General features: G+C 44.1%; 1 protein-coding gene across 2 annotated transcripts in view; it reads right to left on the reverse strand.

The window, feature by feature from the left end:
• Positions 1–1,712: 1,712 nt before the first annotated feature.
• Positions 1,713–19,538, reverse strand: part of LOC118371541 (tryptophan--tRNA ligase, mitochondrial-like) — a 71,956-nt gene continuing 54,130 nt past the window's right edge. For both annotated transcript variants that reach the window (XM_052493424.1, XM_035757011.1), the window contains exons 2-6: positions 12,763–13,020; positions 7,023–7,103; positions 6,324–6,406; positions 6,095–6,213; positions 1,713–2,383 (exon numbers count right to left, since the gene is read on the reverse strand). In XM_052493424.1, coding sequence (XP_052349384.1) covers positions 1,935–2,383; positions 6,095–6,213; positions 6,324–6,406; positions 7,023–7,103; positions 12,763–12,828 — 798 coding nt within the window. In that variant the 5' untranslated portion in view covers positions 12,829–13,020 and the 3' untranslated portion in view covers positions 1,713–1,934. The remainder of the gene's footprint in view (positions 2,384–6,094; positions 6,214–6,323; positions 6,407–7,022; positions 7,104–12,762; positions 13,021–19,538) is intronic.

The following is a 19,538-nucleotide window of genomic DNA, read 5'->3' on the forward strand; positions in this document are numbered from 1 at the left end:
TATTTCCATTTGTTATTTTATATAAATTAGCAAAGAAAACGTAAAACCCTGTTTTTGCTTTGTCATTATTGGGTATTGTGTGTAGATTGATGAGGGGGAAAAAACTAATTGAATCCAGGCACTGTAAGGTAATTTACCAGTGTGGACCCAAAACAAACACATTCTACACATTTACAAACTACCTGTTTTAAGTGTTATTACAACCATGGTGTTCTGTTATTACTGAAGCTTATATACTGTATCTAATAACCTGACAATGAGTAGACAAATGGTAGACAAATAATGTGTGTTATGCAGCAAAACACAACTATCCTTTTAAGGATGCAAACCAGTAATTTGAATCACTTGTTGATCCATCCTGTTCTGGAGATGGATGGATGGTTTTCTACAGGATATATTATTACAGCCTCGAATCAAGGGCTTTCCCAGTCATCTTACCTTTATTTCATGAAGAACAAAGCTAGGCCCCTCTTGGTTCTCATTGGCGAAGACTGAACTCAAATTAGGGGTTATTTGTCAGACTCTCCTATACCACTTTGCACAACATGTTATACCCCGTAAAATAAACCCCTTTTAAAGGTGATATATCATCATTATTATAGGGCTGTGAAACCCATTGGCGTATTTATTTATTTATTTTACCTTTAGGCAAGTCAGTTAAGAACAAATTCTTATTTTCAATGACGGCCTAGGAACAGTACTTATTAGCCTAAATCAATTAGCCAACTATTATAGTACAAAAGTCCAACAATTTAAAATAAAACATGAATACAAAACCTCAATGTTTGTTTTTAGTGTCAAATACGATTAATACTAAATACTTGAACCTGCATTTGCCTCCATTACTGTTTTCTATTTTAATGAAATTCATCTAACACTTCATAAAGTAGCCTGAGTCCGGCTACTTGTGTTGCGGATTAAAGTGCCTTTCCGTCCTTTCAGAGTATTTCAGCAGCTTTGGAGGTTCAGGCTATTTTCCTATGAGTTTTTAGCCTATACCATCGAGATACAATACAGCTTTTCCTATGGACAAATTGGGCATACACTCCATTTAACACAACTATCGGATAGGCCTACAAACCAGGACATATTCCGGGCACAGATGACATCTGGATCAAATATAAATCCGAGAGGAGATTCAGCAGAGGTAAACTAAAAATACAAAATCAAGTCGACCTCCTTCGTAAAAACATTAGAAATTTGAATAAACCCATTTTTATTTCTCATGCTAGATAAGATTACATGAAAATGATCTTATAAAATATATTATACGTTTTATACTGAAAGATCCTTGAATATATAAATATATTTCATGTATTAAATTAAATTTGGTAGCCTACTCCTTAGTCATTGTAGGCTATTATTGGCTATTATGAATAGACTATTTTCTGCCATATTTGTCCAGCTCCCACAGAGGGTTTGTTTTTCATCACCAGGACTGTGGGAGAAAATATCAGGATAAACCACAGAGTGTAAAAATATTATCCTAAGCAGTCCGGATCGCAGGTTAGTCTATCCAAGTATCACAGTGAGGCTGAGCTCTTCTTCTCCATGTTCCTTCTCCTTCTATAGACCAGACCCCATAACTGAACAGGCAGAATGCCTACTATTGACAGGGCATTAGCCTACTCACTACCCAGACTGTCTGACGAAGGCCATGAAGGGAAGGTGTGTGTGTATTGTGTGTGATAGAGCTTGAGAAACCCACAGAGCATACTGCACATATTTATTCTTTAAATAAATAAAAAAAAGCATTATCAGCAATATGAAACAAGTTACAGAGCCTCATAAATGACAACCCATAGTCAAGCACCATAGCCAACCTTCCAGTCACACATACACACACTTTCTGGATTGGGATTATTCAGAAGTAAATTAAATTCATTCATTGACAAACCATAGAAAACAGGCAATTTGATCCCCCCCTTTTCCTCTCAGCAGAAGCCTACCCTGTGGCGGACCTCCTTGAGTACAGGAGCAGCCAGCTCCCTGGCCCTCTGGGCTCCGTGGGCCAGCAGCCTCTCCAGGTGCCCCCTGTCCCCCCTCAGCCTCTCAATCTCCTCCCTGATTGGTGTGAGCCGCTGCACCACGGCCTCCGCTACCAGCTGTTTGTACTTTCCCGTGTCCAGCCCCTTGGCCCACCCTACTGCCTCCTCTACCGTGCACCCCGCCACTGCCGCATGAATCAGCACCAGGTTGGACACGCCCGGACGAACCTCAGGGTCAAATGTCACCTCAGAGGTGAAGTCTGTGACGGAGCGGCGGATCTTGAGGACGATGTCGTCGGGAGAGTCAGTGAGGTTGACAGTGGCCATCTTCTGGGGGTCTGATTTGGACATCTTGGAGGAGGGGTCACGGAGGGATTTCACCTTCCGCGTGGAGCCTGATTGGGATGAAAGAGAATAGGTCTTGTTAAGGCTGGGTTGTGTTAGGCAGCGATATGGCTATAGCCTCTTATTAAAAGTGGATGTATGCATAATATCCTTGCTTCAAATGAATCCCTTTTGAATCATGTCACTATAAGAACCAGGTCCTGGCAGTATGCGGTGAGCAGAGAAGTCAGTGTGCATGGGGGGTGGTAATAGAGGGTGAAGAGGGGGTGTGAGGGTCCATATCCTGATAAGCTCTTAGTTTCAGGGTGATTTAAGAGGACATCTTTGATTTGGTTTCAAAGATGCAGCTGATGATTGACAGGTGTCAAACTGCTGACAACCCCTGTAATACACACACATCTATTCATCTCAACACACACAGCATCAACACACACACCAAGTCATCTTGAGGACAGAGCACCCCCCCCAAAAAATGTTTGATTATCACTCTAGTTCTCAGATAAGATGACAGGAACAGTCCTTTAATCAAAGCCCCATTACACACATGGTTGGTTACATCTTATGCTCTTACGATGGCCATAAGGATGGAGAACATGCTGGCCATGTGTCTTTCTGTCAGTCTCCATCAGTAGAACATGCTGGCCATGTGTCTTTCTGTCAGTCTCCATCAGTAGAACATGCTGGCCATGTGTCTTTCTGTCAGTCTCCATCAGTAGAACATGCTGGCCATGTGTCTTTCTGTCAGTCTCCATCAGTAGAACATGCTGGCCATGTGTCTTTCTGTCAGGCTCCATCAGTAGAACATGCTGGCCATGTGCCTTTCTGTCATGCTCCATCAGTAGAACATGCTGGCCATGTGTCTTTCTGTCAGCCTCCATCAGCAGAAGATGCTGGCCATGTGTCTTTGTCAGGCTCCATCAGTAGAACATGCTGGCCATGTGCCTTTCTGTCATGCTCCATCAGTAGAACATGCTGGCCATGTGTCTTTCTGTCAGTCTCCATCAGTAGAACATGCTGGCCATGTGTCTTTGTCAGGCTCCATCAGTAGAACATGCTGGCCATGTGCCTTTCTGTCAGTCTCCATCTGTAGAACATGCTGGCCATGTGTCTTTCTGTCAGCCTCCATCAGCAGAAGATGCTGGCCATGTGTCTTTCTGTCAGGCTCCATCAGTAGAACATGCTGGCCATGTGTCTTTCTGTCAGTCTCCATCTGTAGAACATGCTGGCCATGTGTCTTTCTGTCAGCCTCCATCAGCAGAAGATGCTGGCCATGTGTCTTTCTGTCAGTGTCCATCAGTAGAACATGCTGGCCATGTGTCTTTCTGTCAGTGTCCATCCGTAGAACATGCTGGCCATGTGTCTTTCTGTCAGTCTCCATCAGTAGAACATGTTGGCCATGTGTCTGTCAGTCTCCATCTGTAGAACATGCTGGCCATGTGTCTTTCTGTCAGCCTCCATCAGCAGAAGATGCTGGCCATGTGTCTTTCTGTCAGGCTCCATCCGTAGAACATGCTGGCCATGTGTCTTTCTGTCAGTCTCCATCAGTAGAACATGCTGGCCATGTGTCTGTCATGCTCCATCAGTGGAACATGCTGGCCATGTGTCTTTCTGTCAGTCTCCATCAGTAGAACATGCTGGCCATGTGTCTATCAGTCTCCATCAGTAGAACATGCTGGCCATGTGTCTTTCTATCATGCTCCATCAGTAGAACATGCTGGCCATGTGTCTTTTTATCATGCTCCATCAGTAGAACATGCTGGCCATGTGTCTTTGTCAGTCTCCATCCGTAGAACATGCTGGCCATGTGTCTTTCTGTCAGCCTCCATCAGTAGAACATGCTGGCCATGTGTCTTTGTCAGTCTCCATCAGTATAACATGCTGGCCATGTGTCATTTTGTCAATCTCCATCAGTAGAACATGCTGGCCATGTGTCTTTCTATCATGCTCCATCAGTAGAACATGCTGGCCATGTGTCTTTCTGTCAGTCTCCATCAGTAGAACATGCTGGCCATGTGTCTTTCTGTCAGCCTCCATCAGTAGAACATGATGGCCATGTGTCTTTCTGTCAGCCTCCATCAGTAGAACATGATGGCCATGTGTCTTTCTGTCAGTCTCCATCAGTAGAACATGCTGGCCATGTGTCTTTCTATCATGCTCCATCAGTAGAACATGCTGGCCATGTGTCTTTGTCAGTCTCCATCCGTAGAACATGCTGGCCATGTGTCTTTCTGTCAGTCTCCATCAGTATAACATGCTGGCCATGTGTCATTTTGTCAATCTCCATCAGTAGAACATGCTGGCCATGTGTCTTTCTATCATGCTCCATCAGTAGAACATGCTGGCCATGTGTCTTTCTGTCAGTCTCCATCAGTAGAACATGCTGGCCATGTGTCTTTCTGTCAGCCTCCATCAGTAGAACATGCTGGCCATGTGTCTTTCTGTCAGTCTCCATCAGTATATCATGCTGTCCATGTGTCTTTCTGTCAGTCTCCATCAGTAGAACATGCTGGCCATGTGTCTTTTTGTCAGCCTCCATCAGCAGAAGATGCTGGCCATGTGTCTCTGTCAGTCTCCATCAGTAGAACATGCTGGCCATGTGTCTTTCTGTCAGTCTCCATCAGTAGAACATGCTGGCCATGTGTCATTCTGTCAGTCTCCATCAGTAGAACATGCTGGCCATGTGTCTTTCTGTCAGTCTCCATCAGTAGAACATGCTGGCCATGTGTCATTCTGTCAGTCTCCATCCGTAGAACATGCTGACCATGTGTCATTCTGTCAGTCTCCATCAGTAGAACATGCTGGCCATGTGTCTTTCTGTCAGTCTCCATCAGTAGAACATGCTGGCCATGTGTCTTTCTGTCAGTCTCCATCAGTAGAACATGCTGGCCATGTGTCTTTCTATCATGCTCTCAGTAGAACATGCTGGCCATGTGTCTTTCTATCATGCTCCATCAGTAGAACATGCTGGCCATGCGTCTTTGTCAGTCTCCATCCGTAGAACATGCTGGCCATGTGCCTTTCTGTCAGCCTCCATCAGTAGAACATGCTGGCCATGTGGCGTTGTCAGTCTCCATCAGTAGAACATGCTGGCCATGTGTCTTTCTGTCAGTCTCCAACCGTAGAACATGCTGGCCATGTGTCTTTCTGTCAGTCTCCATCAGTAGAACATGCTGGCCATGTGTCTTTCTGTCTGCCTCCATCAGTAGAACATGCTGGCCATGTGTCTTTCTGTCTGCCTCCATCAGTAGAACATGCTGGCCATGTGTCTTTCTGTCAGTCTCCATCAGTAGAACATGCTGGCCATGTGTCTTTCTGTCAGTCTCCATCCGTAGAACGTGCTGGCCATGTGTCTTTCTGTCAGTCTCCATCTGTAGAACATACTGGCCATGTGCATTTCTGTCATGCTCCATCAGTAGAACATGCTGGCCATGTGTCTTTCTATCATGCTCCATCAGTAGAACATGCTGCCAATGTGTCTTTGTCAGTCTCCATCCGTAGAACATGCTGGCCATGTGTCTTTCTATCATGCTCCATCAGTAGAACATGCTGGCCATGTGTCTTTGTCAGTCTCCATCAGTAGAACATGCTGGCAATGTGTCTTTCTGTCAGCCTCCATCAGTAGAACATGCTGACCATGTGTCTTTCTGTATGTTTATATATTTGCATCTGGACGTGTATGAGAAACAGAGAGCGAGAGCGAGAGAAATGTTGAGTCCTCTGCCTGCAAATATAACCAATGATCATACAGTGTGCTGACTTACTGAGCAGAGCACGTGGCTCAGGGAAGAAGTCTCCATAGGTGTTGTTGAAGATGCGGGCCAGGTCCTGAGCCAGCTCCAGATGTTGAACCTGATCTTCTCCTACTGGGACGTGAGTGGACCTGTCAGAACATAAAGGAGAAAACTCAAACTTACTAAACGTTGTCTTAAATATTTTATTCATTTGAGGCAGCAGCAACACACAATGTGGTACTGTAGAGACTGAGCTCACTTGTAGAGGAGAATATCTGCAGCCTGCAGGACGGGGTAAGTGTACAGCCCCACACTCCCCTCATTCCTCTGTTTACTCTTCATCTGGGGAGAGGGGATAGAAAGAGAGGGGGAGAGAGAGAGCAGGAAGAGAAATAAAAGGAGGGGGAGAGAGGGAACAAGAAAAGAAAAACATGTTGGGTTATTTTTAAGAAGGCATTTTCTCTTTACGAGTGAAGAGTGCTCCCACAAACCCAACATGGCTGAATTCAAGGGACATTTTCTGCCACGTTTGACATGAACTCATCTGTTGAGTAAACAAAAGGTGTTTTCTGAGTAGAACCAGAACACTGCTGGCTGTCCCTTCCTTCCCTCTGGCATCCTAGTAAAACTGCATGTGGCCAGGGAAATCACTGTCATTATGAGAACGATAAAACAGATCTGGCAGGTGAGGTATGAGAAACAAACAGGACTAAAACAATAGTCAGGAAGCTGAAAATGGAGGAAGATGGAAGAAAAGCATCGACCTTTCCACCATTTGTAACTTGACTAAATAATTGTACGCATCAGCACAATTCTCCCATTTACTGAGCGCAGCACAATTCTCCCATTGAAATCAATGTATAATTTACAAAAACTCATGATTTGTCCCCAAGTAAACTCATTCAGTGGTTCTACCACTGTATTTCAAAGTCCACAGCATTCCCAAGCCGTTCTGTACCTTCCACTGAGGCAGATGTCTGAGTCTGGGCATACTGGTAAGACAGCCTAGGATCCAGGACAGTTCAGCGTGTTCAGAGACCTGTGGAAGAGAGGGAGAGACATCACAACCAGTCAGTCAACATAATTGAAGCCCAAATATTGTTTGTCTGTAGTCTTTTCCAATCGTATACTGGTTGAAAAATGAAAGATTTGGATTTAAATAAGCACAGGAATTGGAACGCAGTGTCTGTACATGCTATACATTTTTTATTTGTATTTTTTTTTACATTTTACCTTTATTTAACTAGGCAATTCTGTTAAGAACAAATTATTATTTTCAATGACTGCCTAATGGCAGTTCAGGGGCAGAACGACAGATTTGTACCTTGTCAGCTCGGGGGTTTGAACTTGCAACCTTCCAGTTACTAGTCCAACGCTCTAACCACTAGGCTACCCTGCCGCCCCGGCTCTGCTACCCTGCCGCCCCAGGTTCTGCGCTTCACAGCTCCGTATGGGTTTTGACTGACAGCCGTTCTGAACTTGAGTACCGCACACATCAAGAAGTTGCCCCCATCCTCCGGCTAATTTGGCAACATTGTCTTAGGTCTGGGTGAAGGAAATGCTGTAAATTACAAGGGCTCTATATATTTTGAAAGATAAGTTGAGGATTATAATAAATACCGCTTTGATGTCATACAAACATGCCAAACACCTATGAGTCCAAATGTGCACTTCACATTTCCATATCATAAAGCACATGTAATATACAGTGTCACCATTTATGATCACTATGTCTGATGTACAGTTACAAGATGACATGCCGTTATACTCTGGGTTGTCCTGAACAGAACGAGCCTGTTTGCTAAGAAAATTTGCCATGGATCACACATGAATGGACTCATGACTGCATTCTATTACGATCTGCTTCTCTGAATTGCCTTGCGAAAGCCTGACACTAAGATCGTATTTTATAACTTAGCTAGTCAAGTTGGCAATAGAACAAGCTTTCAAATTATGCCCACCTGACTCAGATTGCGTTATATAATAAGATTGTTTTCGGATTGCGCCAACAGTAATTGTGTAAAGACGGGGATGCAGGGCTGTGTTCCAAAAGTGTGCTTGCTCTAGTTCCTCATTGGGACAGTTAGGAGAGCATGGTTATGCATATGCTTCCATATTTCCTCTGTAATAAATATTTCAATTTATCCCTATAGGCCAAGTGTAAGGGGTTAGACAAAGCCTACCTGTAAAATGAAAATCTAAGTCTCTTCTCCACTCGTCTTGTTGACCCCATGGGTCAAGTCAGCCAGGCTACTTCTCCACCACTACAAAACATACTGTAACTAAAAACCTTTCAGATTCTCTGGGGACAGGTGGGGGTGACTCCTAGCCCCACCATGTGGCAGAGATAGGAACTACACTGGATTCCCCCCACCCCCCCTCTCTGAGTCTGCACGCCTTAGCAGGTGCTCTTTTGCCCTAGAGGCCATAGCCAATAGCCATACTTTATTATACATCGGTATCAAGGCATTAGAGCCATTAAATAACTCCAATAACCTAAGCCTTCGCAGGGCTGGTTTAATGACTCCCTCTCTGCACAAGGCAACAACCATCCTATGCTTCTCTCTTTCTGACATGGTCCTCTCAAATCAATGGGCCTGGCCAACAACTCATTGGTGTGAGAAATTCTGCTTCAGAGAATTAAAGTTTATTGGCACTGGCAAAGTGGCTGCCATCCCTCTCCATTTAAAATGGATTCTAAAGAGTCGGATTTAAATTTAGGACAGCACAGAACTAAACCAGGACTTTAAACTGAATGAATGTAAGTAGAGAATTCCAGCCAGACGATGAAGGTGAGATAAGAGGTTGATGACAGCAGAGTGAGGGACACACTGACACGGCTCTAGTTTCAATAAAATACTTTTTAGAAGGTTCATAATGAACAACAACTGCATTCATATTGAATGTGATCTTTTTTCATAGTAGCTGAAACAAAGACCCAACTATTAATGTTATGGACTATGTCATTATAGGACGACTGATTTAGTCATTACACAGTAGATCAACAGCTCTTTCATTTCATTAGCGGGTGGGAGCCAAGATATTCCTATAAAACTCACAGATTTGTCGATCTGCTGCTGTTATTCCAGTAAGAAAGGGTCTAACTTTACTATGGTCTTTCTTTCACACACACGCTTTTCCATTCTCAAGATGAGGGCCCTTCCCTTAAGACACTATTGATTTCGGCTTGTAACCACTTTTTCAATGAAGTCAAGTGTTTTCTTTGGGTGGTAGTGGTATTTGTACATGTGGAACAGACTCCGGCTCATGTGTTCGATGGGAGGTCCCCTTCGCTGCCAAGATATGTGGCATGAAGCTAAACGGGAATAAAAATAGGGCTGTGTGTGTGTGTGTGTGTGTGTGTGTGTGTGGAAAATCACAGATGATCACACTATCAAAACAGACAAGGCATTTCCAGAGATAGACACACAAACACACAATTTAGCTGTCCAGGGAAAATCAAATGCCATGATTCACTTCTATTCCTAACACCTCCCTGAAACTGATCTGTTGAAGTGGTGCATATGGTTAATCTATCATTATCCCCCCTTCATGTTGTTTCCTCTGAAGTAAATTGTGTTCTGTGAATGCGTTTTCCTAATCCCTGTGAATTTGCAGAGCACACAAAGATAAGGATCAGAGTGATAGAATAAGAGTTTTAACGCTGCTGCATTACGTAAACATTGAGCTTGCCATGATAAAACATACGTTCCAAAATGGCTGCTGCTCCAGCTCAGTCTCTTTTTGACATGCTGGGAAACAGATCCAAGGCAGCCTGCTCAGACCACCAAGTCACAAAAACACTCTCAGCTTTTAGTCCAGTTTGTAAACCACAGAATGTAGAGTACCAGTCAAAAGTTGACACAACTACTCAGTCAAGGGTTTTTCTTTAATTTGACTATTTTCTACATTGTAGAATAATAGTGAAGACATCAAAACTACAAACACATATGGAATCATGTAGTAACCAAAAGTGTTAAGCAAATCAAAATATATTTTATATTTGAGATTCTTCAAATAGCCACCCTTTGCCTTGATAACAGCTTTGGCATTCTCTCAACCAGCTTCACCTGGAATGCTTTTCCAACAGTCTTGAAGGACTTCCCACATATGCTGAGCACATGTTGGCTGCTTGTCCTTCACTCTAAGGTCCAACTCATCTCAATTGGGTTGAGGTCAAATGATTGTGGAGGCCAGCTCATCTGAGGCAGCACTCCATCACTCTCCTTCTTGGTCAAATAGCCCTTATACAGCCTGGAAGTGTGTTGGGTTATTGTCCTGTAGAAAAACAAATGATAGTCCCACTAAGCCAAATCAGATGGGACGGCATATCACTGCAGAATACTGTGGTAGCCATGCTAGTTAAGTGTGCCTTGAATTCTAAATAAAATCACTTACAGTGTCACCAGCAAAATACCCCCATACCTCCTCCATGCTTCAGGTGGTTACCACACATGCGGAGATCATCCTTTCATCTACTCTGTATCTCACAAAGACACAGCGGTTGGAACCAAAAATCTAAAATTGACTCATCAGACCAAAGGACAGATTTCCACCGGTCTAATGTGCATTGCTCGTGTTTCTTGGCCCAAGCAAGTCTCTTCTTATTAGTGTCCTTTAGTAGTGGTTTCTTTGCAGCAATTTGACCATGAAGGCCTGATTCATGCTTATCCTCTGCAGTAGAGGTAACTCTGGGTCTTCCTTTCCTGTGGCGGTCCTCATGAGAGCCAGTATCATCATAGAGCTTGATGGTTTTGCGACTGCACTTTAAGAGTTGCAAAGTTCTTGAAATTGTCCAGATTGACTGACCTTCATATCTTAAAGTAATGGACTGTAATTTTTCTTTGCTTATTTGAGCTGTTCTTGCCATAATATGGACTTGGTCTTTAACCGAAAAGTTTTTTCTTTGATATACCACCCCTACCTTGTCACAACACAACTGACTGGCTCAAACGCATTGAGGAACAAAATTCCACAAATTAACTTAAGGCACACCTGTTAATTGAAATGCATTCCAGGTGACTACCTCGTGAAGCTGGTTGAGAGAATGCCAAGGGTGTGCAAAGCTGTCAAAGGCAAAGGGTGGCTACTTTAACCTCTCTAGGCTAGGGGGCAGTATATTCACGTCCGGATGAAAAGCGTTCCCAAAGTAAACTGCCTGCTACTCAGGCCCAGAAGCTAGGATATGCATATTATTAGTAGATGTGGATAGAAAACACTGACGTTTCTAAAACTGTTTGAATGATGTCTCTGAGTATAACAGAACTTATTTGGCAGGCGAAACCCAGAGGACAAACCAACCAGGAAATGTGTTTTTTTGAGGTCACTCTCTTTTCAATAGTTTTTCAATGGGAATCTAGAATTTTAAGGCAGTTGCTTGCAATTCCTATCGCTTCTACTGGATGTCAACAGTATTTAGAAATTGGTTGATGTTTTTCCTGTGAGAAATTAAGTAGCAGCCCTGTTCAGAACGAGGGTCGAGTGAAGTGTACTGTTGTGGTTGGGGCGCGTGACCCGAAAGCTCGCTCCACTTTGTTTTTATCCGCTATTGAACGCAGTTTATCCCATCTTAAATTTGATCGATTATTTACATTGAAAAATACCTAAAGTTGCATTAGGAAAGTTTGACATTTTTGGACAAAGATTACAGGTAACTTATTAGATATTTTGTAGTCATGTTGCGCGAGTTGGAACCGGTGTTTTTCTGGATCAAACGCACCAAATAAATTGACATTTTGGAGATATAACGACAGAATTAATCGAACAAAAGGACCATTTGTGATGTTTATGGGACATATTGGAGTGCCAACAAAAGAAGATCTTCAAAGGTAAGGCATGTATTATATCGTTATTTCTGAGTTTTGTGTCACGCCTGGCAGGATGAAATATGATTGTCTGTGTTTGTTTGACGGGGTGCTATCCTCAGATAATAGTATGGTTTGCTTTCGCCGTAAAGCCTTTTTGAAATCTGACACAGCAGCTGGATTAACAAGAAGTTTCTTTAACCCAGTGTATAACACTTGTATCTTTCATCAATATTTATGATGAGTATTTCTGTAATTTGATTTGGCTCTCTACAATTTCACCAGATGTTATTTGAGACAACGCGCCAATTTAAACTGAGGTTTTTGGACATAAAGAGGGACTTTATTGAAAACAAAACAAACATTTATTGTGTAACATGGAGTCCTGGGAGTGCCACCAGATGAAGATCAAAGGTTAGCGATTTAGTTAATTGCTATTTCTGACTTTTGTGAACCCTCTCCTTGGCTGGAAAATGTCTGTATGGTTTTTTGTGGCTAGGCTCTGTCCTAACATAAATCGCATGGTGGGCTTTTGCCGTAAATTCTTCTTAAAATCAGACACTGTGGTTGGATTAACAAGAAGTTTATAATGAAAATGCTGTATAATACTTGTATGTTTGAAGAATCTCAAATATATATTGATTTGTTTAACACTTTTTTGGTTACTACATGTTTCCATATGTGTTATTTCATAGTTTTGAAGTCTTCACCATTTTTCTACAATGTTGAAAATAGTACAAATAAAGAAAAACCCTTGAATGAGTAGGTGTGTCCAAACTTTTGACTGGTACTGTAGGTTCAAACTCTTAATAGAGCAGTGTGTGTGTGGGGCAGGGGGGGGTGAACACTATTGCAGGTGTATGGTGGTCTGTGTGTGTGCGTGTCTTGACTAACCTGTGACTGTTGGAAGAGGATAGATGTCTCTGGGTTGATGCCACAGGCCAGCAGGCTGGCAGCCATGTCCAGTATGTTAACCCGCAGCAGGGCTTGGTCCTGGGGCTGGGTGATGGCGTGCAGGTCCACTATGCTGTAGAGCACTGAGGGGTACTGGTTCTGCAGGGACACCCAGCTCTCCAGAGCCCCAAGGTAGTTCCCCAGGTGGGGCACACCCGTGGGCTGGATTCCTGAGAACACACGCCCACCTGGAGGCTCCTGGGGTGGAAGAGAGATTTGATTTTCATTGATAGCTGTTATTAAGATGCTGAATTATCTCCAGAGCTAGCACCTCTATCAGTCAGTGGGAGAACAGCACAGCCAACGAAATGAGCCAATGAGGCCAGAGCATGAACAACTACAAACTGCCAATGAAAGCAGGGCAGGCTATAAAACCAATAAGAGTAATTAAAAAAAGGCTCCTCCTATTTAGTGTAGGTATATAGTCAGAGCACAAATCAAATTTGGGAGAGAGAGGGGTCATACTCAAGATCGCCATAAACCAAAGTGAAACAAAGGCCTTATTTTAAAGCCATGGAATGGGCCCTTTCCCCTCTAAAAGAGAGAGATCACTCTTCCCTTTCTGATCTGTGGGTAAATAGTGTTTCTGGTTCTGCTGGGTTCTGTCATGCTCAGGTCTGGCTTTGACTTATTGCATTGATCCATGGCATCGATAAAGTCTGCTAGGTTCTGGCCTTAGTCCGTTCCTACTAGATATGACATTGTGCCAGGCTTGCACCAAATACTGCGGTACGGAGATGGCATGGAAGGGGACCTGGAACTTCACCTATGACTTGAGGGGTTTCTTGGCTAAATATATTATACAGCATTGCTGTTCAGCAGAAAAGCATAAACAATTTGCTTTAGTATGTTAGGAGGGACTGTCTGCTGACTCTGCTATGCCTGTCTGAGTTTTGGTTAGACACAGTGCTTGAAATTGTATCGGTGCACTACCCTTCACACCACAAGCGAAAACAGGTGTCATAAAAATAAATTCTGGATACCTTGCAAACAAAATTGGGTTGAAATCTCTTGCTGTGTAACTTGAGCTGCAATCTTTGAAATTCTTTTGATTTTTTATTGGTAGTTACCATCTTGTCTCATCGCCACAACTCCCATACGGGCTTGGGAGAGACAAAGGTCGAAAGCCATGCGTCCTCCGAAACACAACCCAAACAAGCCGCACTGCTTCTTAACACAGCGCGCATCCAACCGATAGCCAGCCGCACCAATGTTCAGAGGAAACACCTGGCAACCTGGTTAGCGACCTGGTTAGCGTGCACAGCGCCCGGCCCGCCACAGGAGTCGCTAGTACGGGATGAGACAAGGATATCCCTACCGGCCAAACCCTCCCTCACCCGGACGACGCTAGGCCGCGACAGGGCCCAACGGACCTCCCGGTCGCAGCTAGCACTGCGATGGAGTGCCCTAGACCACTGCGCCACCCGGGAGGCCCGAAATTCTTTATCTTGACAAATCTTTAGCAACTTACTCTCAGATATTGTGCAGGTAATTGTACAGTATTTTGGGTTATCATAACTAATCAGAAAACCAAAACATTCAAAGGATTTCTTGTACGTTCAGCAAACAGTAGTCTGAATCCCAATCAGTTTCTGTGATGGACAGACAGCCTTCCACAGCCTCTGGGATAAGATAACAGCAGTTCCTAGACCAGTCCCATCCTGTTTGTCGTCTCTGTCTGTTCGGCCTAGGGGATCAGATAACTGCTCTGAGACCAGCCCTCTGGGATCAGATTCCAGGTCAGTACGGGGCAAGCACTCAGCACCAGCAGGAAGGAACTGGGTGCTTATGTCATTATTACTGAGGCGGTAATTTCAGCAGAGAGCCATTGATGCTGAGGGCCCCTTCAGAGGTGTCAGGAGTGATTTGGGTGTGGACGGCCTGAATATGGCTCATGTGTTCTCACCTCGCGTTGACATGCCAAATGCACCCCTCTACTCTCACCCTGGGGGAGGCTATTAGCCATGCAGACATGGTAATGGTGTTATTTGAGACAATCGCAGACTAACAGAGTAAACGCTAACTGCTAACTAGCCACTGGGTAATCAGGCTCACACATCACAGACGCCTGCCTGACACCTCTGCTCAGTTTAGCGTTTGGTCAGAGAAAATTCTAAAACTTTCTTTAACATGTGCGACTACAGTTGAGGAAAGACATTAAGATTCGTAGGAAAGTATGCTAAATGCTGACAACGCGACAATATCGGGATAATTAAGGCAAAAATTGAACATGAAAGTGCTTGTTCTTTGAGAAACTGAAATGACCAGATGCTAGGTGAATAGTCAACGATGCAGAATACCTCTCCCATTCGTAACCAAACCCCCTCAACCTGTCTCGCCCTCTCTCTGTGCGTCTCGTCCTCTCTCCCACCCGCTGTGGGCCTGTTGATGACATGTAGCAGAATCGGTAACCTCTACTCATATTTTACTATGAGGGGTACGATGCTGTCCTACCACAGCGTAGCCTAGGTGACGAAAGGTTTCTTCATCCACATCTAACATATGGTGATTACATTACACACCGAGTGTGACTAACGCCAACAGCTAGAAGGGTTACGTATACCTTCAGGCCATGTTTCCACAATCACAGACACTTTCCGGGATGCGTGTTCATATAACAGGTGTGAGTGTGTAAGAGAATGATGGAAATAAACTGAGGGAGGGATGGAGGTTGTGTGCGCACACACACACAGCAGGAATATGACAGAACTCATCACAGATGGAAAAAGTGAATCACATCTGACATTGAAACCACACTAATGACATTACAGAAATGCAACGCACGGCTTCTATTAAGCAGAAAAACATCAACAATCATCGATGGAAGTTTTGGAAAAGATTCAGTTAATTAGAAAAACTGTTTTCTTTATGACTCATTTAACCAGAGAAGACCTGTGGCCTAAATTCAACAGAACAGCACAACTCTCCTCCCCAAATTCTCCTCCTAGTTTCCCCCAGACCACATGTGGATCACAGCATATGTGCAAAGAGGAATGCCAGAAATCCTTATTAATTGTGTGCAAAGTACAGTGCTGTGACATCTTTCCACTGGAATGTTTAAAAGATGACAAATATATTGCTTTACAACGGGAGAGAGAAATCATTTTTAATTGAATGAAGGATTGTGCTCTCAAAGGCATTCCAAAGGGAAGTCCTCCAAGTTACCACAAAAAGAAGTCTGCTTTCCTGACAGTCCTCCAAGCATGTTGTGTAGGTCTACATCACTTGAGCTACTCCATCTAGGTGGACTTCCAATCTCAGTTGAGTTGACTGGCTGCTGACTTGCAGCCTGTCTGTCTAAATCTGTGTCCAGCCAGCCAACACCATGAATCACTGGAGTAGCTTGATTGCCATTGGGCAAGAGGCTGGGAAACTGATTTTCTTCCGGACTTTTCTCCTCACACATCATATGAGAGTGGCTCACTGACATCCCCCTCACAGGGCTTCCAGAGGACCGGCCCCTGCAGTGGCCACAAATCCACCATGCCAATTTCAACACTTCTCAGAGTCTCCACCGGGGGCACCGGCCACCTCCACAGGGTACCGTCAGCCCCTCCGTGGGACCAGATCCGTCACAGCATGGGAAGGTTCAAGCTGGGCCTAAGCGGTGGGGATTAGATGCTCTCTGGTCCTTGTGTCCGTTTGCCTTAGTCCCTTTCGGTCTCCCACTGAGACAGACACACAGGGTCCAGTGTTCACCCTCACCCCAGGCATCCCATTAAACACAGAAACCATGCTGAACCAACCTCTAAAACAGGCCTCGGTCCTGCCGCTCCCACCACCTTAGTCTCCCCCCTCTCCATCATCCCTCTATTCTCTCCATCCCACTCTCGCATAGGGACCTGTTAAGGCAGGCGACCAACAGAGCCCCACTTCAGTGAGCTATTGAGCAGGAAATGGTGTTTAATGTACAACCTCACTTTTAGAGGGTGATAGGGCAGTGTGTGTGTATAGCCTGTATCAGATCACAAAGTGTGAATGATCACAGAGAAAACACAGGGGTAGAATGAAAGCGAGAAGGAAGATATTAAAAAACCGAGAGAACTTAACAAAGTGAAGGAGAGCAACGTAGAAGCCAGAGAGGGAAAGAAGGTAGGTCTGGGTGAAAGAGAGATGATTTGTTCTCTAAAAAGGGGTTGTGAGGGGTATGGATGGAGGAGTGGGGTGCCCAAACGGAGCGTTTGATTAAATCTGTGGTTGACGTGTGGGACAGGTGAGATTGATGAGGTTCCTCTGTGCTTCATACTGTGCAGAAAGCGGGGAGGAGAAGGGAGAGAGGAACAGAATGTGTCAGTGAGGTGGGACAGGGAACAGGGCCTGCTCAGACCATGGGGTCCCCCGGCTGATTAATGGGACTGGAGGCCCTTCAAAAACAGTGCTCCCTGCAGACAGAGACCGACAGTACTCCAAAAATAACCAGGAGGCAGCCCAGCACAGGACTACCCCAATACAGAGCTATGGCTACAGTCGGATATCAGACCAAGCTTAATGCCTACCCAATAAAGCCCTGGCCTAGCTAAGCCGATACAGCTACGGGCCTGGCCTAGCTAAGCCGATACAGCTACGGGCCTGGCCTAGCTAAGCCGATACAGCTACGGGCCTGGCCTAGCTAAGCCGATACAGCTACGGGCCTGGCCTAGCTAAGCCGATACAGCTACGGGCCTGGCCTAGCTAAGCCGATACAGCTACGGGCCTGGCCTAGCTAAGCCGATACAGCTACGGGCCTGGCCTAGCTAAGCCGATACAGCTACAGCTTTGTTAATATAATATATATGCCATTTAGCAGACGCTTTTATCCAAAGCGACTTACAGTCATGTGTGCATACATTCTACGTATGCGTGGTCCCGGGAATCGAACCCACTACCCTGGCGTTACAAGCGCCATGCTCTACCAACTGAGCTACAGAAGGACCACAATGGACAAATCAAGACATTGGATAAATTAGGTCCTTGTCAACAGCATTTGATACCATTAATAGGCCTTTGCATTAAGTAATGAGTGTTTTAAATTTGCCTATAAAAAGATTGCTGAATGAGTTAATGATGGAGTGGTGTAATTTTACTCCACAGACTAGAAATAATAATACCATAAACACACCAAAAATAACCCAGAGACACTTCATAAATTATTCAATCTATAATGATGGTAACACTGAGGCCAGGGCCAACCTCTGCCAGGAAACACACGCACACGCAGCGTCTGTTGACTTGAGTGCGGCCCAAAAGCACGATTCCAGATACATCTTAATTAAAAACCATCAGACCTTCTGTCCAACGTCTGGGTCTCCACAGATTAAGACATGGGATTGGAAAGCTTTTAAGGCTCCCAGGGTATTAACATAGACATATTAGAGACAGACTTATTCTGTAATTCAGTTTAGGTACATCGAAGGAAAAAAAATGCTGACATTCGGGGGAGTTTGGACAAATGGCTGATTTGCAAAGCATTGGTGGGCCTAGCAGGCTTTTGACACACCTAATTATCCTGGATGGAGGAGACTGGTGAGAATTAGTGGGTTTTTCTGACAGTTTCAAATAAATAGAGCAATGAATGAATGTACTCAACTTGAAGTCCATGATGTTTCCCTGTTCCCCTTTCCCTGTTGTGTGGGGCTAGGGAGCTGCTCTAATGGTTTTAGCTGACACCACAGTGAGTGAACTTGGAACTGAGCAGAGGCGAATTAGAAGTCACTTCCTTCTTCCTGGAGCGTGGGGTTGAGATGACTGATATCAGCCATTAGGAGCACAGATGAGTTAAGGAGCGGACAGAGAGGAAGGGAGGGAATACCATGTTACACAATGCTAGGAGGAATCATGGCTGCCCAAAGCTGCTGCCACAAGTCTGTACTCAGGTTACTCGCTCTCTGCCCCTAACAACGAATGTAATATCAGTTCTGCTACACCACACCCTAGCCTAAAATAGATGCACCATTATAGTCTTCTCTGGCCAGCTGTACATTCAAGTGCATCAACTGCCCACATTCTCATGCTGCAAAATACTTCAAAAAGGTATAATATGCAGAAATCGCTCCACCATTTCCTGGTTGCTAAAATTGGAATAATTTGCCTTATTTCACTTTATGTGACAAAACAAGCAATTGTAGAGAATTATTCTACCATCTAAACTGCTGTGAAATATAATTTCAATAACCAAAAATATTGTATCTTCAGCTAGTGTACAAAATCCAAAGCAAAACTAAATTTAAGTGCAGGAAGCATAGAATAGCACAATGAACAGATCTACTGCTTTTTAGATTTGCTTTCAATTTTATTTTACCTTTATTTAACTAGGCAAGTCAGTTAAGAACAAATTCTTATTTTCAATGACGGCCTAGGAACAGTGGGTTAACTGCCTGTTCAGGGGAAGAACGACAGAGTTTTACCTTGTCAGCTCGGGGATTTGAACTCGCAACCTTCCGGTTACTAGTCCAACACTAACCACCCTGACAGATCTATAATTCACATTTCTATGTGAATTTGGTCAGGTCTCCCAAAAATGTACATATTGCAGATTTAAAGAAAATGTGTTAATGCATTTAACTATTTACGTTAAAGGTAATTTCCAAACGAGAAGACAGATCCGTTTACCATGGATGCAGTCTCCGTGAATGCGGGAACATTGCCTTTAAAATGTCAATCGAGCTAGAATACAGATCTACACCTATACTTCAACAATACGACCTTAGTATTTAAAGGTTCCATAATTTTCCATGACT

This window comes from Oncorhynchus keta, chromosome 34 (genome assembly GCF_023373465.1).
Source record: "Oncorhynchus keta strain PuntledgeMale-10-30-2019 chromosome 34, Oket_V2, whole genome shotgun sequence".
In the NCBI taxonomy this organism is placed as follows: Eukaryota; Metazoa; Chordata; class Actinopteri; order Salmoniformes; family Salmonidae; genus Oncorhynchus; species Oncorhynchus keta.